General features: G+C 36.7%; 2 protein-coding genes across 3 annotated transcripts in view; one reads left to right on the forward strand and one right to left on the reverse strand.

The window, feature by feature from the left end:
* LOC107697051 (protein FAM83H) overlaps positions 1-9529 on the forward strand; it is a 13563-nt gene extending 4034 nt beyond the window's left edge. Inside the window, exons 2-6 of one of the 2 annotated variants that reach the window (XM_016497687.1) lie at positions 3621-4090; positions 4488-4652; positions 4732-4856; positions 4953-7743; positions 8243-9529. In XM_016497687.1, coding sequence (XP_016353173.1) covers positions 3641-4090; positions 4488-4652; positions 4732-4856; positions 4953-7743; positions 8243-8263 — 3552 coding nt within the window. In that variant the 5' untranslated portion in view covers positions 3621-3640 and the 3' untranslated portion in view covers positions 8264-9529. The other variant, XM_016497686.1, reaches the window with a different exon arrangement.
* Positions 9530-9546: 17 nt separating this feature from the next.
* si:ch211-199g17.2 (uncharacterized) lies at positions 9547-19765 on the reverse strand. Its single transcript, XM_016497672.1, has 22 exons — positions 19752-19765; positions 19031-19097; positions 18868-18939; positions 18617-18750; positions 17930-18043; positions 17791-17848; positions 17283-17363; positions 16342-17169; positions 16112-16270; positions 15864-16006; positions 15580-15693; positions 15435-15492; positions 15240-15323; positions 14721-14786; positions 13836-14417; positions 11548-11622; positions 11390-11437; positions 11238-11292; positions 10849-10938; positions 10501-10564; positions 10292-10358; positions 9547-9829 (listed from the first exon to the last, which is right to left on the reverse strand). The coding sequence occupies exons 2-22, from the start codon at positions 19050-19052 to the stop codon at positions 9732-9734; spliced, it is 3012 nt and encodes a 1003-aa protein (XP_016353158.1). The 5' UTR covers positions 19053-19097; positions 19752-19765; the 3' UTR covers positions 9547-9731.
* Positions 19766-21555: the final 1790 nt, after the last annotated feature.

Raw genomic sequence — 21555 nt, forward strand, 5'->3', positions numbered from 1 at the left:
CATTTCACCCCTAAAATGTCAGGCCCTGTCACAGACAAATTTGTATATGTTAGAATGGTTTCCTAATGAATTTCTTTGATACAAATAGCATTTTCTTATTGGTCACATGTCCCTGATTGTATCTAACATGGTTTTGTAATTTCTATAAGGAATATAAGCAACTTTTCGATCAACTGTATTACACAAAATCACAGAATACCCCGCCAGGCACTCATATAGTTGTAAAAAAACTGCCTTTACATAGGAGATTTTTTCAAAAACATAGTAGTGGATATATACTCCAACCTTCATCTACACAGTTACAGAGATTAATTCATCAATATTTCCTCAAATATTACATTTTTATAACATAATTTCCTGTGTGACAGGACTGACCGAGGCGTGACAGGACTGACGGTGCTGTGACAGGACTGACTTTATGGATTTCGTTGATGCAGAAAAAGTTATGTTTTGTGTTCTTTATTTAAGTTTTGATAAGCATTCCTATTTTAAATTATTATTATAATTTTAATGTTAATGTAATATTAGACTATGGTAAAGTTCAGCCAAGGACATATAATAAGGGCCTAATTCATTAGAATATGACTGACAAATTAATAAACTAATTTCATTTTATTTCAATATAAAAACATATTTCATTTAACAATTTATTAAAATTCCATTTAACAATAACATGGCCAGATACAATAAAAATAAACAACTAGAATTGCACAATGGCACAAACGCAGACAGGAGTGAAAACAAAATTGTAACGGTACTACTACTATGTTAAAATTAATTTAACAATAACAATTACCAACTTGAATGGCAATAACCCCAATAACAAAACAATAACCCTGTGTTGTGCTATGCGTACGCGGGTGTAATAAATATAAATATAACTTCATAATATATAAAGTATATTTTAGCTGATATCAATACACCTATAATTATTTCCATATTATGGCCAATAACTGAAAAAAAAAAATAAATGTCTGTAATTTTTTGTCTAATACCCCCCTCACACACTAAAATCAGTCATTTTAAAAGCTAAAATTAAAATTATTGAATTAAAATTGAATTCAGGCATAACAACATTATATTCAATATGAAAAATGAATACATTCAGATTTGCAAAGATTACATTTAACAGCGTTATTACATTTTTAGCATTTCCAAAATATTAATATAAGTGAGGATTAGGTGATGGCATAGTTAATGTTAAAGGGATAGTTCACCCAAAAATGAAAATTCTGTCATTAATTACTCACCCTCATGTCGTTCCAAACCCCTAAAACCTTCGTTCATCTTTGGAACACAAATTAAGATATTTTTGATGCATTCTGAGAGCTTTCTGACCCTCCCATAGACAGCAATGTAATTAACACGACCAACGTCCAGAAAAGTAGCAAGGAGATCGGTAAAATAATCAGGGGTTCAACCGTAATGATTTGAACGACATGACGGTGAGTAATTAATGACAGAATTTTCATTTTTGGGTGAACTATCTCTTTAAGGTAAAAATGGAGGAAATGAGTATGCACAGTTAAATATATACAACATCGGCCGATGCCAATAAATAAAATAAAAAAACTTTAATGTCAGCAAATAACCAACATAACATAAAACATTAAGTCAATGTCCAAATATAGACCTTTATATAAATTCAGTATTTCCTTTATTCTGCCTGTGAATATCACATAAAAATTATTGCAGCTGTAAATATAATAGAAATTCACAATGGGCCAAATATTCATCAAATGTATAGGGTTCATTTTAAACAATATTTGTTTATGCAAAAATCTCTTTTTGTTTGCTGAAAATGATTAAGACTATTGCAAAAAGTAAGCTACCGAAACACTGACTACCTGTTATATGTCAGTCTCACTGCCTATTGTAAAGGTTATCTCAGGAATGTAAAGCATTTTCTGCATAGGTATTTCTCGTTATGGTCTTGTTCTTCAATTAAAAAAGAATGTTATGTACATGAATGATGTCTGAGTATGCAGACATGTATATGAAAACATATCTTCTTGAAAAGTAAAATTGATTTATATGACTATTGGCAGTTGCAGAGTAGACCCGCAGGTATAAAGTTTCTCTGCTCTGACTTACTGTAATTTCATAACATGACTCTTGGGCTCTTTTTTTTCTTCACATTTTGACATCCATTTGCGAAACCAATACAAACAAGCTTGAATTATAATTATCGGTCAATCATTGCAGTAATAGATTTAAATAAAGATTAAAGGCTTAAATAAAGTTCAGTTTTAATAAAAGGAGACATTAACAGTGAAGCAGTACATTGTCTGGTAATCTTGGTTGAATCCACTCCAACATGATTTACTGGTCTGGGTGTCAACTCTCATAAAGAAACATGCTGACAGCGCAGATTTCAGATTAGATGAGAAAACTGATAATAATCAAGGCTAGTCATGAGTAGATGCAAATATATATATGTATATACATATACATATATACAATTCCATAACATTTCTGTTAGCAAATGTTTAAGAATCTCTTGTGCATGTAGGAGTTTACATTATGTAATGGACAAGTCTTAGTTAATTTACCACCTGCTCAAAGTCTGATTCTAATGTGCAGTTAACTCAGCGAGTCTCTTTCAAAAGTGCTTCAGCAAAACACTCCCTTCTCTGATTCAGTCACATGTTTCTTGAGTTTTTCCCTTTCGGTTGATGTCTTTTCGCTTCCCCTCTTGCCCACAATGAGTCATTCGCCAACAGACTGACTGTTTCCATGGTGACGTCTAAAATACAAACAAATGTACACAAGAGCCCACAACCTACAAAAACCTTCATACTGGGGCCTAACCTTGCTTAGGGGTCATTGTCTGGAAGATCACAGAACAGCTAGGAATTTAATATGTACACAATGAGTCAAGCAGCTAGTTTTTCAGCAGGTCGAGCTATACTAGCATGCACTGCAGTAGTATGTTTTTTTGGGGTCATAATAATATTTCATAATACACTTGTTGACTGACTGGTGATTTAACATCTGTGTTATGCAACATGTAATAGGCAAATTAAAACACTGGCTAGGCATTCAGAATTTGTGCTTCCTGGATCTTTTGTATGGTAAATGATAAAAAGTAGTCCAAAAGACATATATTTGTTATTGTATTCTGGTATTAAAAGGCTTTTTTTTTTTCTTGTTCTTACATAAAAAATAGCTTACAACAAACATGCTTGTGCTAAAATTTAAACACTTATTATGTACATTTTTAATTTAAAAGAAGAATTACTAATAGCTAGTAATAGCTAGTTTTGGAAACACTTTAGTATAGGGAGGGACCATTTCTCACTATTAACAAGTTAATTATTAGCATGCCTATTATTAACATATTGGCTGTTTATTAGTACATATAAAGCACATATTCTGCATGACAATATTCTACATCCCTAATACCTAATACCTAAATTTAACAACCACCTTTCTAATTAATAAGCAGCAAATTAGTAGTTTATTAAGGCAAAAGTCAGTTAATGTTTCATTGTTTATTGTCAAGTCATTGTTAATGGTGAGAATCTGACCTTAAAATAAAGTGTGACCCTAAATTTTAGTTTACATATGCTGTTTAGATTATTCCATATGCTTATTTATTGAAATATTTTGTTTTTCAGGTTGTTTTCCCTGCTCCACCATGGCCCGCCGCTCACAAAGTTCTTCATTGGGCGACAACCCCCTGGATCCCAATTACTTGTGTCCGCATTACCGAGAAGAGTATCGCATGGCTATTGATGCCCTGGTGGAGGAGGATGTTGAGGGATATTACAACTTTTTACAAAGTGCTAATGTAGTTGACTTTTTATCAAGGTCAGAGATTGAACATATTAAAAGCACTGTGCAATCACCACAGAGTGCTGGAAATGTACCAGAACTGCCATATCGAGAAATAGATCAGGATGCGTCTTCTGACACCTACTGGCCACTGCATTCTGATTTGGATGCACCAGGACTAGACCTTGGCTGGCCTCTGCAACATCATAGTTTTGGGGGACCCACAGAGGTCACAATGTTGGTAAACCCTGCTGACCCTGAGCGGCCCAGCATTAAGGAACAGGCCCGGCAACTCATCAAAAATGCTCATCAGGTAAGTGCTTTCAAATTTGTAAATGATGTCAGGCTGGAATCAAGAATATGAAAGGTCCACTCAGTAATCATTTTCATCAGTAAAAATATTTTACTGTAACATTTTATTTTAGATATGTTTAACATGATGTACACTTACATGAAATTAAGACTATGACCAGCCAAATTCTACTTATTTTATGTCAGTAACCCCTGTTATTGCTCATGGAATAAACGAATAGGGCATTTTTGCAATGGCCTCAATAAATGAAAACATGTGAGTGAGGGTACTGTCCAAAACAACTGTGATATTGGTCACTGCAAAATAAAAACAAATTACTGATCCTTTTTGTTGCCATAATTGCATGTTTTGTAAAATCTTTATTGCTAATTTCATGTTTATTTCCTCTTTCTCACAGGTAATTGCAGTGGTAATGGATATTTTCACAGATATTGATATATTCTCTGACCTTTTGGATGCTACAGCACGTCATGTGCCTGTCTATATTCTTCTGGATGAACAAAATGCCCATCATTTTGTTAACATGGTGGCAAGCTGTAAAGTTAATCTGGATATGATCCATGTAAGTTCAATTTACCTCAACTAGCCTAAGTTTGAATTTTAAGAAAATGCAGATTTAACGGTGACTTCACTGGTTACAGATGATGCGGGTACGGACAGTGGCAGGCATTACCTATTTCTGCCGCACAGGAAAATCATTTAAAGGTCAAGTGATGGACCGTTTTCTTCTGACAGACTGCAGAGCAGTGATCAGTGGAAACTATAGGTGAGCTCAGTGGCAGATAAGAATTCAACTCTAATGCATGCCCACTTGCATGTGGCACAGATGACACTATTCATATTTCTTTCTCTCTTTCTCCAGTTTTATGTGGTCTTTTGAGAAGATCCACCGTTGCATTGCCCATTTGTTCCTTGGAGAACTAGTTGCCACATTTGATGAGGAGTTTCGTATCTTGTTTGCTCAGTCTCAGCCTCTTGTTGTTGAAAATGCTCTTGTACCCATGCCACAAGACAATACAAGTAGTTACCTTGGCAATCAGTTTGGCTTAAAAAGGACTCAGTCACTAAGGAATCCCAGAGGTTATCTTCGACAGCCTGAACTTACTGGTTACCCATTTGGGGATCGTCTTGAATCCATACTACCTTTTCGGAGGGAGGACCCGTTCCGCCATACACTTGAACCAGGTGCAGGTCCTATGCAGGTCACAAAATATGCAACGCAGCAGTTCAAGATGCAACAGTCATTCTTGGAACCAGGACGCTCAATGTTAGCCTCCAGGCAGCTGGAAATGAATGCCTTTAAGAGGCATAGCTATGCCGAGGGCACCCGTGAGACCTACGCCTCCTCCCGGCAGTATATGAAACAGCGTGTAATGAACAACTTGGAGGAGATGGAATCACATTACCAGCGAGAACAACATTACTATCATAGTGAAGGCATGGGACCGGATTCTGAGCGCGGGCACTATGACCGTCTTAACTACGGCATGTACCAGATAGATCAACACCCTGATTATGCATATCCTCCTGAACTTGAAGCACCAGGAAATCTGAATGTTTTGTCCACTGACGACCTCAAAAGTGATTCAGAAAAACAGTACTCAGGAGGGGGACGCTATGGTCCACAAACCCACAAGAGGCCTGCTGCAGGCCACGCATATGCCTGTCAGAGTTCGCCGACTCAGCCACATCCTCCTGACCACAAGCAGTTGTTCTCCACTGGAGAGCAGGTACGGCAGTCCCAGGACCCCAGTGTAAAGCAGGGATTGCGGAGCTGGAGAATCAACTCTTATCTCAGCACTTATGAAGATGCAGGAGAGGAGGGCCTGCATCAGCCAATGGGTCCAGATGCCTTTGATGAGCCACATCAACAACCTGACAGCAGACATTATGGCTCAGAGGGACCAGGCTTTCATTTAAGAGAGCGTCCAAACATCCCAACTAAGCCAAACCTTGATTTGCGGCCACGCTATGGTAAACCCATCATACAAGATAGGAATCAAGTGAAAGACATTAGCTCTGACCTGGGTCCCACAAGTACTGACACATTAAAGCCAGCCATTTCAGCTTCATCACTAGCATCTTCAACAGACAATGAGAAGGAGCCAGAACCGAGGGAACCCGGGGAAATCAGCATTACCAAGCATGAGTCTTTCCGATCTCGAATTAACCCAATGCTGCAAAGGAGCTCAAGACTAAGGTCTTCTTTAATCTTCAGCTCCTCAAAGCTGGAGCAACACAGCTCCTCGCAAGCTAAGTCTGGTGGGGAGTTACAAGAGGAGAAAGATGAGAGTGAGCCTATTCGATACTCATCTATTGTAGCAGAGCTTCTGGAGAAGAGGAGGTCGCTGTCAAGAGAGCCGTTTGACTGGAATAAGCATAAAAAAGCAGAAGAAAAAGAGGTTAAAAATGCATCAACAGGAGATCTGACTACGATCACAGATGCCAAAGAGGAGCCTATCAAAGAAAAAGAGAAACCTGAGAAACCTGACAACCCTGAACCTGAGGACAATAAAGTTACACAGCCAACAGAGCCTTTGAGATCTCAGCAAACAACTTCTTCCCTAAACATAAATGATCCAGGAAGCAGACTTCAGTACTTCAAAGATTTGGAAGAAAAGAGAAAGAGCTCAAAATTAGAGTTAGATTTGGGTACTAAAAGTCGAGAAACAGCCATGAAAAAGCCAGACCTCACTGATACAGCAACCACAGTTCCAAATGTGCTTGTTACATCAGTGGAGTCCTCTGTAAAGACACAAGAGCCAACGATTACGCTAACAGATCCTGTACCACAGCGCTTGGTGATTGCAACAAAACCATCTGAAGTCTGTGTGGACAGGCCGCTCACGAACAGCAAAACTCTGACGGAGAGCACAGCTGATGCAGCAAAGAAAGAGCCAGCTAAGGAACCAACAAAGTCACTTCGGCCTTTCCCATCACCCAAGTTCTTAAAACCATTCAAAGCCTCTCAATCTTCTCATCGTCGAATCTCATGCGGCGAAGATATTCTTACGGATGCAACAGATGCTGAAAAGAGTGAGCTTAAGAAGTCTCGCAGCTTCAGCTCATCGGGCATCACCCGTGCAGAGTCCAAAGAAAGCCTGAGCTCCCTAAACCTTGGGAACTCTGATGGCAAAGATACAAAGGCCCTTGATTTCCTCAAGAAACAAACACAGAGATTAAAGGGTCTCCTTGGGCCAAAGGGAGAAAAGAAGCACTCAGGAGTTTCCAACTCTCAAGAGGACAAGTCAATGAAAACAGTCCCTGAGATCCAAGAGGAGCCCTCAGTCAAAGAGAAACCATCTGAATCCATATCATCTTCAACCATAGTAGAGAACAACAAACCCAATGTTAAACCAACTCCATCACGCTATCAGTCCTCTACCTCAAATGTGATATTTAGCAGCAACCTCAGGGATGATACCAAGGTGATCCTAGAGCAAATCTCTGCAAATAGCCAGAAAAATAGACAGCAGACTGAAGAGTCTGGAAAAGTCGAGGGGGGCAAGGAAGAAGAAGTTTCCAATTCATCCTTCCAATTTCAAAACCGGAACCGGTTCAGCCGAACTCCAGTCAACCCACAGGAGAGGGACAATCTGCTGAAGAGAATAGAGAGCATGCGCAAAGAAAAGAGAGTCTACAGTCGTTTCGAGGTACTTTATCGTAACCGAGAAGAGTGTTGCTGGGACCAGGGAAATGTAGAGAAGGCAGAGCAAAGTCTGATTAGATCAATCACATGAGATCCTTGTACAATATTTGTAGTGAACGTATATTTTATTTCTGCTTATATCTTATATATATGAAGTATATCATTTCTGAGCAAAGCACCTAATGTAGCATTTCATGTCTAGGTATATTTATTGACAAATTATATTTTCCCTTTTACATGTTTATTTATTATTTGACTTTACATTCTTTTGTGGTATGCCTAGAATTTAAGAATGTAAATTTAAATTTCAAAAGTAATTCAGTGTTGTTATATGACATGACATTTAAATATGAGTTTGTTTGCAACCTCCAATCTATTTGTTTTAATTTATGATAGAAATAAATGAAATAGACTATCACAGAATCTCCTGTACTATTTGTGGGCTGATGGATGAGAGATTAGTAGGATGATTCACTCACGTATCTGTCACTCTGCTTCAACAGATGGGGAATAACCTGGGATAAAAATGGATGAAGGGGCCAATATTCCTCACAGAGAACTGTAAAGAGAACCTGAAACCATTCTAAAAAAAAATACCAAACATCCCCAATACTCCTGTGAACAGACACAGAGAAGCAAGCAAGTTGCTTCAGATATAAGTGTCTGCTAAATGACTAGTAATCTACAGTGCATGGTCCATGGATCTCATATAAACAGACCACGAACATAGCACAACCTAAAATATGAGGATTCTTGATGCAGCAGGAGGAATATTCCTCGCTCTGTGCCAATCTGAGCCCACAGATGATTCACTTTGCCCTTATAAGGCATCAGGGCATACCTCTTAACAGTAATCACACACCATCCCTACAGAACATAGAAACACAAGTCGGGCCAAAGGAGGGTTCGAACTTCAAGAGGCCTTTCTCAGCTTTTTCTTTTTCTGCTGGACCTTTTAAGTTCTATAAGATGTATATGTACAAGTGTGCACAATTTCCAATGGAAATTAACGTGTCTGGGCAGAAGCTGAGATATGCTACTCTGAAGGCACCAAAACACACCCTCTTTAAAGTACACCACACAAATGCCCCAGGACACGTCATGCTGAAATTATGCTTTGGTGCTGAATGTGCCAATTGATCACAGGCATAAAGGAAACCAGAGATGGTTGGTAGACAACGCCACTTTTGAAGGCAAAGAACAGAAAAACTGTGGAACCTGAAACTGTCAAGAGATGACTGGAAAGTATGTAAGGGATGTATTAAAATGAAAGGAGGCCCGTTCATTCATCTTTCCTCTATCAACAGTGTGCTATCAAGAAAGTGGCCTGAATGTCGAGAAAGTGATGTGAGGCGTGGAGTTGAATTAATTGTTTTTCACCGGCAATCAGAACTTGCAGGACAATGGTTTCAGACATACCTATACCTGTACATTCCTGCATGAACTGTGTTGTCAGGAGAAACTAAAATATTAGGTTGATAAAGATATTCTCAGGACCGGGCTTTAGCCTGTATTTTGTCAATGCAAAATTTAATTAAGACAGAACGGTATTACTGAACACCAAAGATTTTCCAGAGTGCTCTCTGGATGTGTCATAGGACTATGGAAACTGGAAGCTGATCTAATGAGGAATATCTGATCTAGAAGTGTGATGGAATTGAATTTTGATAAGAGTGTCATCAGTACATTTTTTTGTTTATAAATGCAAATCCTGGGGAATTTAGACTTGTTTACAAACTTTTTTTTATTGTGTCTTACACATTCTAAATAAATGGTTTAAGAAACTTTCATTTTCTAGGTACGGAATGGTTTAATTTTGGTTTTAAACAGTATTTGTTCACAAGCATTTGTTGACAATACAGTTGGTAACAAGTTAAATTAGGACAATGGAACAGAATGGAAAAGAATATATAAGCTGCTTCTTTGTAAAATTCATATTTGTTGGAAGGTATTAGATACTCAGCTTAAGTTTGCAAAATCAGTTTGAGGTATTCATGGTGCTTTTTCACAAGTGTCCATGTGCATCTCTGCATTCTGGGTGTGGCTTAACCCGTCCAGAAGCTTGGTCAACTGCTCCAGCTTCTGTTGTTCTGTAGGGATGGACACACAAACACACAGGAAAGAATCAGATTACTGTAAGGATGATGTTGGTCTCTTGTTTAAGGGCTGTCAGTCCAATGTTAAGAGTTCAGTTCTACGTCCACAGACACTTGGGTATGAGGTTACATTCCTGTGCGATCCCATCATTGCAAGTACTCTAGCTTTAGGATGTTTTTAAAAATGGCTCAATTCAGAATATCATGCTACTCTTTAATATGTCTACCATAACTTTATTCAGCAGAGTAGTCTGCTAATTTGCTATTCTGAATTCAGTGACGGTCTTGTTGACTGGTCAAATGAGTCATTTTGGAAATATGACTGGACTAATTTGACTTCTATGTCTGAATGAAACCAGAACGGATCAAATGTCCCACTAAGCACGCAACTACACACTGGTTGTACTGCAGATGACCATAAAAACTAAGCAATGGAACAAAATGTATAAAACGTACCAGCCTTCAACAGCTGCTCAGTGGTGTACTCTGCAGACTGTATTTCTGCTGGAAGTCTTTGTGGAGTCTGGAAAAAGGAAAAAAAATGGAACATAAAAGCTATTATAAAATTCAATTGTTCTATGAATAAAGCACTCTCCATTTTACAATTACAAATAAAGAAAGCTCAGTTGCTTTTAGTTTAATATCCATTCTCATAGTCCACTTACAAAGACGGTGGACAGGTTTTTATGCTGCTCCATTAATTGCTGAAGCTGATTCTCAAACTTCATCCTAAAATGAAATTAGATTATTTAAAATAAGTTAGAATTTAAAAAGCAGCCTCTCTTAATAATAAAATACGCTCTTATATTTTATAATTGTCATTTATTCCTGATAACATCAGTAATGGCTTGTGCTGCTGAACTAGTGGGTTTTGGCATTTCAGTTTGAATGTGGGCATTACAATAGATGCTCTGGCAATACATGCAATGGTATTCTAAGAAATGACACAGCATCTCGTGTCTATTTCTGATATGTAAATATTTCCCTTCTCTGTTAAAAACAGTAAGTCATACCGAATCTTTCTGTGCTTTAGTTTGGTCTCCTGGATCTGAAAGCAGTACTGCTTTACTACTTCCTCTTTCTGATGGTTCTGCTCAAGCTGCCTAAAGAGTTACAAGTTAAAATGTAAATCAAATAAAATGGTGCCATCTAGTATGTCTCACAAACATTTCTGTGTTAACATTAAGTAAAAAAATGACAAAATGCTGCTCTCAACGTCATCCTATTTTAATATGATTTGTGTAAGGTATCGAGTGAATACATTACACACCCTTTACAAGACTCATTGACCTGAGACCAAAGCTCAATGTTGGTGACTCGTGTTGTGATTCACACATGAGCAGCTCCCATTTGAAGTGTCTAAACACCCATGAGTGTTGTATAGATACCCAAGTATGCTTACCTTTGTGCCTCTAGCTGGAGGTCCTCACATTTAAGCTGCAGAGATCTGTTTAACTCTTTATGACAAGTGTATTTGTGTTAACACTGTAAATATATCTGATAACAAAGCTTATGTAATTTATGGGCTCATTGTTTGGTTTTAGGCTAGAGTACCTTCCTTTTCATTCAGTGTTCCCTCCAACTGTAGGGCTTCAGCAGTTACTGCAACAAAAAAGTACACTGCTCTTTACTGTTTTACCCTCATTTAAATGAATGGTACTGTGTAAATCATACTCTTTTACCATTTGACAGTAATATGAGTATATACATACATGCATCTTCCTCCTCCTTCCTAGCACATCGGAGGAGCATAGTTTCCTTCGCTTCATCTTCAAAGTGTTTTTTGGCTGAAATCAATATATGGGTGTTACGTTTTGCTTTATAAAATATGTTGATTTACACTGACTGACTGATTTACAGTCTAAAGAGGCTAATTGACCTTGTTGCAGCTTCCTGAGTTTGATTAACAGCTCCGCTGGTTTCGGTTCTGCCCGCCAGCCTATAAAAAGACCAAATGTTTTTGTAAGAAATGCAAAGGCATTAAATCCCATTGCGTGGACAGAGAAAAAATATCTGGTTTATGGGTTAGGCCCTCACCATGTAATGGGGTAAAAGGTGAGAAGTAACAAACTCGTCGGTTTAGTAGGATTATTTTTTAATTTAACGTTAATTATAATATGTAAAATCAGATGTAATGTAAAATACTGAATGTTAACTCGTTAATGTGTCATGTCATACCTGGGCTTTCTGAAGTCTTTATAATATCTTTGATGTTGAATGATGATGACTCTGTACAAAACAATATTTAGCAAGCTGCAGTACTCGAAAATCAAACTCAACCTGCTTAAGTTAAGTTAGCTGACTAGCCAACACCTCTACACAAAAACAAACAAAACAATAACCCACCAAGTATCACACTCATTACGACGCCAGTTGATAAATAGTAAAAAAAAAAAAAAAAAAATATATATATATATATATATATATAAATAAATTTGTGAGGTAAGTATATTAGAGTAAATATACTGAGGGGAATGTGTTCGTTTGTACGCGGAACTGCTGAAGTCAGTTCAGACTGTAAAAAAGAGACGGTTTAACTGCTGTTCACGCGCATCTGTGTTTTAAACATACTCATGTTGTCGTAAAAACCCGTTTGATTTAAAATGCCTTTGTAATACAAATTATTATGCGATAAATGAAGTTTTGTTTCATTTAAAAAATAAATATTGAGTTAGCAACAATTACAGAAAAACAGGTTGTAACTGGTCATTTGGCGCCATCATCTGGTTAAAAATGGTACTGTTAAAAAATAACCGTGGAATTACGAATAAATTTAAATGGTGCTTTTCTTGAATTCTTCCAATATCTGTTTAGCGAAAAACTACACAAGTAGGACTACTCACCACTGCAGCCTTTCTAGTATAGCAAATAAATATTTGGCCTACAAAATGTCTTGTATATTATCACACAATTTCGATTATAGGTTTGTGAAAATAATTTTATTGAAGAAATATGAATTTACTGTTAAAACAATCAGTTACAATACAAATGTTTTTTATATTAACACTTGAGATAACAAGAACTTTATATTCAATTCTTACAGCCATGACAAAATGTAAGAAACACTGTCAAAATGTTCCTGGCTGATTCTAAAAATAACTACTCTTGTTCTAAAAACAATACCAACTTATACATTATGAAGCAAAAGAAACTAAATGAGCGAAACAACATAAACAACATGCTTGTTAAGGACAAAAGCATTGTTGGATTAAACAGAACTGAACAGTCAACACTGTTGAATGTCTCCCTAAATGAATTACTACAACACATTTTCAAGAATATTAATTACCGATAACACTAACATTTCTAAAAAAATAATAATAATACAATAAATTAAACAAACTACATGTGATGCTTGTAGTTTCAAACCAGATAGACATTATTTTTTGGATTCTAAAGCATCGATACATTTCACATGTATAACTTAAACAACAACCATTTAGCTTATGAATGTCTATAAAAAAATTCTTTAAATCTGAGAGGAATCCTTCTTGTGAAGTCAGTAATATATGCATGTGTTTGTATTTCTTGCTGACCTCAGCTGTGACACAAGACAGTATACCAGAAAAAATAAATCTGTTGTTCAATACTAATTCAAAGTTAATGTTACTGATTCCAAGTTAACAGATATATATATATTCACTGGTTACAGAAAATATTTATGTCTGTTAAGTGGAACACAGCAATGCTCTTTTGAATGTTACTATATATATATATATATATATATATATATATATATAATATCGCTAAGGCAGGAAGTAACTAACAAATAATGTCTTTTTGATGGAGGAAGTTAAATGAATAATACTGATGAAAAATCCAATAAATTCTGAACAAAAAAAAAATTAAAGCGTAGGTTTTGACGACAAAAAAACAACAAAAAAAAACAAAACAGTTTGGACAGAATTCTGTTGCTAAATCATTTCTCAGCATCTTCTTTTGTTGATTCATCTTTTTTGTTGATGCTTCAAGACTCATTCTCATCAGTACTGAATGTAACTTGCACACTCAGAAGGAAGATCACTTCCATCCCTGTTTTGCCTCATTACAATCCACTGGTTGTTATTGCAGGACCAGTCCTGCAGCGGCCAATCAGCATACGTGACAGTGACCACCTCATCCACTGGACCACAGTCCCTAGGTCTGAGAGAAGGCTCGAAATATTGAATAACTTGAGACTGGTCAAACTGCCCTGAGTATGCATAATGAACAGGATTAGTGAACTGTTCCTCATACATACAGCTGTGAAAGCACATTTGAACTTCAGAATGCGTGTTAGTCGCTAAAGGCAGTGCATCGTCTGCGCATGTGGTTGCAGGGCTTTGGTCTTCGATCTCAGGCGCCACTGTGGTTGTCTCTCTTAGAGATGTTCTCTCAATGATAACAGGTCCCTCCTGCAGTGACAGGCTTACCTTAAACACAGGCTCCTTAACTTTGTTTGTACATACTACTTTCTTAGGATGACCCTTCTTCATTTTTTTGGACATCTGATGGGTTGGAGCTCCGGCAGGAGCTATAAAAGCACGTGCATCAGAAGGGGGCAGCATAGACTCTGCTGGACGTTTAAGAGTCTGACTGGGACCTTGAGAAACAAAAGAAAATCTATCAATGTCTGCCCGTAACATCCTTAGAACAAAATAGTGTAAACCTCACAAATTTTGTTAGATTTATGCTTAAATCAAGAAATAAGGATTTACCAATGGAGCAAAACAATTTTCAGACACAATTCAAGATATATTCTCTAAAAACAGAGACCTATTTATAAACTTTTTTAAACTAAGTTTATGTATTTTACTAAAGCATATGCCAAAATACTAAAGAAAATAAGAAAATTATTTTGACTCAGGACATAAAAACGATAAACTCTATACACATATACACTCACCAGTGGTGCTGTTATCAGAAGGGGGCAGCACAGACTCTGCTGGCCGTTTAAGAGTATGACTGGGACCTTGAGATAAAGAAGAAAATCGATCAATATCTGCCTGTAATCATTTTCTTAATTATTTTTGCTTTGTTTTCCAGTATAAATATCAAAATGCCGTAATAATAAGAAATGTAGAAAATAATCGTAAGGCACTCAATATCCAATTGTGTTATTCATTAATTTTTCTTTATCTTGTTGGTGTTAATTACAATCTCTACCCATAAATGAGCACCTTTTCCCTTTTAAGATTTCTTGTTTAGGGCAAAGTAGCAGTTTTCTATTTTATTTTTCTATTTTAAAGAGGCTATTTGTAAGAATGTATTCATCACTTTTTTATTGCCAATGTGCGAACAGCTTGTGATGAAACTTTAAAAAACGTTCTTCAACTTCCTAGGTTGTCTCTCTCTCTCTCTCTCTCTCTCTCTCTCTCTATAGATATAGATAGATAGATAGATAGATAGATACACACACACCCACCTGTAGTGTTGTTAGTTCCTTCCTTGAAAGACAACAGACCTGATCTCCACCCCACATCGGCTCCACAGTTCAACACCCTCATGCCTTTTGATGATGAAATGATGCATATAATAAATAATATAGTGAGGCGGCAGGTTTGGCCCTCACTGATGAAGTATAACAATTATGTATTGTGCTTTCATCTGCTGTACTTACACCAATGATAATCCTTTTCCAGTACCTCACTTATGAGACATGCAGACAACCTCATCACCTTTAGAACAACATGAAGTTACCATACAGCTCTGCACAATCACATCTAATTCTATGACTATGAAAATAAGATGAACGTAGTTAGTACCTTTATATGTCCTCTTCCATCCTCTTTCTCCAGTTGGATAGCAATATCCTCAAGCATCTCATTTGTGTTGCAGTGTTTACGCTTTTTAGGCAAGAGCTGTGGATGGAGAGCTTTCTGCCAACACGAAGATATTTACATAAGCAGCAATATGGTGAATTAGCAATAGAATGTTTGTATATTTTGTATAGTATATTTGTGCAAATTGTGTTATGTATAGATAAGAAGAGTTCACTAATTCAGTTGCTGGCAAGAGAGTAAGTTTTGCTACCTGAAGAAACACTTACTAAGTAGTTTCGCTGGTGATCACAGCCAGTCAGATGGCTGAATATTTTTTTCTTCTTCAGCTTCAAAGAGCACAGCTGACACAGGTAACAGCATGGAGGTGGATTCCCATCCACGCTCTGGCACTTAATAACAGCTTGTAGACCTGTGACAAACATGCTCGCACACAGTTTGGTGCAGTGAATTTAAATCAATGCATCATCTTTTGTATGTGATTTTGCTAGATTACATAGTATGCAGATACACTCACCGATAAGAGGCTTTCGACCATTGTAGTTTTCTAGAAAATCTTCTATTGATTGAAACTGATCAGAAGGACTTTGAGTCCGAGTAAGAGGAGACTGGGAAATTGGACTTTGTGAGAACACAAAGGTGTTTTCTTCTGCTAAGGTGTCTGATTGAGGCTCCTCTGTAAATATAAATGAGAGTTACACAAACACCAAAATAATGATATTTTATATATATATATAAATACACTACCATGTGCTTCCCAGCCGGTGTTGATTGGTTCTTGTAAATTAGACTCATCATGGAACGGACTTAAATCATACATTGTAGCCTGTTCCGGTGTTTCTGTTAGCATTTGGGTTCTGATCTGCTTGATAACGATCTCCACATCTCTAACAGGCTCTGGACTATCAGGTGACCTTTCAATCCTGAAAAATCCATGCCTGTTTGTTAGATCCTGGGTTAACTCTGGTACCATGTGGCTCACTGAAAGAGATGGTGTTTGCAGCTGGATTTCATATGGAGTGGTTTGGGCCAGGTGCATTGGATGTGATTCATAGCTGACTCCAAATGACTGGACAGAATTGTTCCCATCATCTTCACCAGCACGCACAATGTCATTCTGGCAAAGAATTCTGATGGGGATACACTGTCTTGGTGGTCTTACAATAGAGATTGTCCTTGCTTCAGTAAAACACTGGTTTTCAGATGGCATTATATATCTTTGAAGGCTTCTGCCTGGGATTGGTTGATGCTGATTTATGTGTTGGCTGAGGACTGGAGCTGGGTAGCTTTCTAGAAAAGGTATTCTAGATGAAACACGAGAATCCACTAGACTCTGAGGTGTAGATACATCCTGGCATGTGAATAATGGTTTGACAGGACCTGCGGTTCTATGGAGAGATGGTTTTGGTGTTGGATTGGTTGAGACTTTTTGGGGTTCAATCATACTTGAACGCTTTGACCTCGATGGTGTCGTAGATACACACTGTGTTGGGACCAAACTTCCTAAAGTTGGAAGTTGTGCAGTCCCATTCATATTGACAGACTCTTGCTGCTCTTGAGCACCGGTTTCTTTACCTTTCACAGAACATAGATACATTAAAATACACCAAACATATATCAGTATCCAATTACTACAGTATAATAATGAAACAGATTAAGTCATATTAAACATATTGCAGTATCCATACCTTCAGACGGGCTGTTATGAACAAGCAAATTAGGTGCATTAGGGTTTCGCTGATCCTTGATCTTCTTCATCTGAGCAAAAGCTAAGACAATACCAAGTCACTAAACAGTTGTCTTTCCTTAAATTGTTAATTTAATCTAACATTTAGCACCAATTTATTTAAAGCGACATAAAAAATGTGAAAATGTGAAAATCTCATGTGAACTAAATTGTCATACTAAATTAGATTCAATTAAATCTTGGATCAATCACTACTGTTTGTATTCTCATTTGTTAGTGACTCTGGATAGAAGCATCTGTTAAATGAATAATTAACATTACACTGCTGTATAAATAGGCTTCAAACAACATATTTGAAAATAAGCGCAGATAAATATTTCTGAGGTGACAGCTCTTTACTTAAAGTGCTTTGCATGGAAAATATTCATACAACTCAATGTTTTCATTAATTTCAGCTATTTTTCCACAAATTTTGAATGGAGCAATAAGATAAGACGTTAAAGACAGACCATCAGGGACAGGCAATGATGCCATCTCCTTGTAGATGACTTCATACACACTCAGAACCTTATCAGAGAAATTGGAAGGTTAGTGAGGAGACTGTATATTAATATATAACAAAACGATTTTGATGCTTTTTTTTTTTACCTGTATATCACCTGTTCCCTTTTTCTTTTCAACCTTTTTTGCGATATCCATTAGAGGGCGAGCCAAAAGAGTCAGGTCTGTATCAGACGTCCACCCATGTGCATGATGAGATTTCTGTTAAGGAAAGTTCCAAAAAATAATTACATAGGTAAACTACTGCAAGTAGAACCAGAAGACAATAAAAGTAGTTGATAAAAATGTGCATTTAATCACAACAAGAGAAGAAGAGAAGCATGCAGTTTCAAAGCTACAAGATATAATAAAACAAATAATAAAGAAGCATAAATGATGGAGTATCTAGATGTTCTAACCACAACTATGAAAAACTTAAAAGCAAATATCAGATTTGCTTAAAGGTGTTACAGCTTCCACGTGTACCATGGAAGGGTCAATGCAAGCATAAGATAATTGTGTATATATTAAAGAGTTTCTACATCCTTCAATAAAGAGTAAATGAATGCATTAAATATAAACAAAAATATGCACATTAAATTTTTTTTAACTCAGAACATAAATGAAAGCATACATAAAAAATATGTAATAAAAGCACAATGTAAGAATACATGAAAGAAAAGTAAATCATATATTTTCATATTCCCTTACATAAAATAGAGAAGAAAACAGCAATCTGTCATGTCATGTTGCAAATCTTAAAAATAAAAAAAAATCTCAAAACCAATAACTTACAATGTAATTGTATCTGTGAATGCTGCCCATGATGTGGTTCCTGATATCAGCCTTGGTTATTCTCAAAACGCAGACATCACAAAAGTACAATGCAGGCTGATTATATGCCAACACCTCTGTGATGGAGTTCAGACCTGAAACATTCAAACAGGTTCACACACAAATTTCTTTTTTTTTTTTTTTATATAAGATTTTAGATGTTTCTTTAAATCCATTTACTCAATCATTTTGGATGCTGGACACTCTCTTACCAATGATGGGCTGTGCTCTGTTCTGATTGTGGAGATATGAACGTATGGAATTGTACAAGTGACTGTGGCACCCTGGAACGCAATACAGTACAATTTTCACCAAGACGACAACTATGGTAAAATATAATTACAGGAGTGTGCTAGAAACTGTGACAGAACAAACCTGGGCTGCTGGCAGCAAACATAACTGGGCTGCTGAGAAGACAACAAACAAAAATTCCGAGAAACAACTAGAGGGCGAAAGAGAAAGAAAAACCAGAACAGTGTCTGGATAGGCTAAATAGGCTAAACGTCCAAGCTATCCACATGTATATGCAGAATAGCATACTAACATCCTACACTTACTATATCTGCAGTGTACTGTATGCTGAGTGGAATATGCCAATGGTTTTCTCTCACCAACGAGGTCGTCTGGCAATATCCGAATGAAATCTTCGATAATGTGTACCGTTTTACTATGTTTACTGTGTAGTACACAGTATGATGTAGGCACTAACTAGTTTTCCATTGCGAACGAAAGGTATTATATGTTTACTTACAACTTTTGCAAGTCTAGTGAGTGCAACCGTCAGAAAATAACTGCAACCCATCGTTATCTGTTCTTACTCGTAGTATTACAGTTTTAGTTGAGTAACAGAGAGAAAATGGCTATAAACCCAACATGATACGAAACCGCCGACATTTCATCGTTACGAGAAAAAAAGACATCAAGTATTTTTAAAGTGTGACCGCGTTTAGTTGTGATTTCTAAAGAGTGCCCGCTACCATCTAAACACTTGCGATTAGCTTGTCTAGTTCGTCCGACAAAAACTCTGAACTTATCAAACAAAAATGGTTAAGAAGTGTTTTTTTCAAAGGGTTAAAGTGATAATTTGCTCGCCTACCTGTAAATGCTTGCTGCGTGGTTTGGAGGTGTGTAGAGTTATGAATATTCATTAACACGTCAGCAAACTCTTGAATATTCATAAATTTAAATGTTCGTAAATCTTGTCTTTCCTGAAATGAAACTAAGAATGAGGAAACTTAACTCTTGTACTTCCAAGAGCTAAAAATAGGAGGGTATTTAAAAATTAAAATATTAACTAATTAGAATTATCTAGAAAAAAAAATAAAAACGAATACAAACACTTTGTGTATATTTGTATTAACTTATTTAAGGTATCACTATTTCTCGTTTTTTAAATCTTATACGTTGTCTTTACATTTCACATTAATAAGCACATTTTTGCTTATTTAATGTGTTTTGCTGTGTGATCTCCTTCCGCTTCAAGGCCGAGGATGTGATACAATATCCAAAAGTATTGCGTTGTCTCTCTGAAGGCCAACGTGACCTTCTCAGCCTAAAGAGATTAAAGAAAATAATTACTGCTGCTGTCATTATCTCTTCTTGGCTTAAGTACAAGAATTTCCGAAATGTGTGTGTGTATATTCCTCATCTAAATTTAAGTTTTCACATCTCACAGTACATTATAAAAGCGCGGTAAAGTTAGTTTTAGGTTTGATATTCGCTGGATATTCGTGGATATTCGCATTATAAACCCTTCTGAGCATTTCTTTCGTCTGTCTCGAAGGCTTGCACCACTCCTCTCTTTTCTATTCTTAAGACACAGATGTTTTTAGTCTTGCATACCTAGGCAAAACATAATAGCAAGAAGACAAGAATAAGGTGACCTGAACAGAATTTGAACCGGAAAACAGGGCTCTAATACAGAAATGTATTACTGGTAGAAGAAAACAGATGGTACAACTGTCCTTTTGGGAAAAAAGTTAGCAAATTGTATTATTATGTAATCTATAGTTAATCACAGTCTTCTTAAGTGCATTTATTCATGCCATGTTTTATCTGAGTGGTGAATGGGGGTCTGGCCAAGAATAGGGATGCTTTTGAACCCCCACACATAAATTCCAACACTGCCTAGGGTCATGCAGGTCAATAGCTTAATAAATATCTCTAACTCTTCAGATTTGTCAGCTCGACTGGTTGCTTCATACTACATTCATGAAGAGAATGTTTCTATAAAGTCAGTGTGGATGTGTTGTTCTCCATTTTATCTCTATGTTTTGATTCACTCCTTTTTAGCCGGTGGATGTCTGTCCTGATGACAGTCAACCCTGAATGGGATACTACTGTGTTTGTTCTAAGTGTTTGCAAGTATTGTTTGCAGCTATGAGAGAACAAACAGAAACCGATTGTACGATATTTTAAGTATGTGACAAACAACAAAATAAGCTCTAAATGCCCAAACAAGTGCTAATAAAAGTCATGAAACAGCTTTCACTTCACCCCGCCTGAGCTATTAGTTGTGCATTTGATTGGATGCTTTTTATTTGGGTGGCAGTACACTGAAAAAAAAATTTCATTCATCCAATTAAAAAAATGTAGGGTAATGATTCACATCTATATTTTTGAACTTGACCCAATGAAAAATAAATAACTTGCCCTAAGGGCCTAAATGAGGCCTACATTTTTTTAACTGGATGAATGAAACATTTTTTTCAGTGTATATGTCGAGTGTGATTGGTTGGGTTGGTGGCCTCATATGAACTTGTGATGAATTTTCAGCAAGTGTTACAACTATGTTCTACAAGAATGCAGTGTAACTTGTTGACTTCAAAGATTATTTGACATGAGAGTCTTCTCCATCCTCCCATGTTTCTCTAAAAAAAAAAAAAAAACCCCCCACCCCC

Source organism: Sinocyclocheilus anshuiensis, unplaced genomic scaffold (genome assembly GCF_001515605.1).
Source record: "Sinocyclocheilus anshuiensis isolate Anshui unplaced genomic scaffold, SAMN03320099.WGS_v1.1 scaffold1396, whole genome shotgun sequence".
Taxonomy (NCBI): Eukaryota; Metazoa; Chordata; class Actinopteri; order Cypriniformes; family Cyprinidae; genus Sinocyclocheilus; species Sinocyclocheilus anshuiensis.

Bases quoted from the DNA above. Each gene is read 5' to 3' on its own strand.
- si:ch211-199g17.2 (XM_016497672.1), bottom strand. From the start codon at position 19,052: ATGTTTGCTGCCAGCAGCCCAG. The intron at 11,623-13,835 runs GTTACATTCAGT...TATTGATTTCAG, and splicing joins TCTTCCTTCTGAGTGTGCAA to CCAAAAAACACTTTGAAGAT. The intron at 11,293-11,389 runs GTACTCTAGCCT...CTTGTCATAAAG, and splicing joins AACACTGAATGAAAAGGAAG to AGTTAAACAGATCTCTGCAG.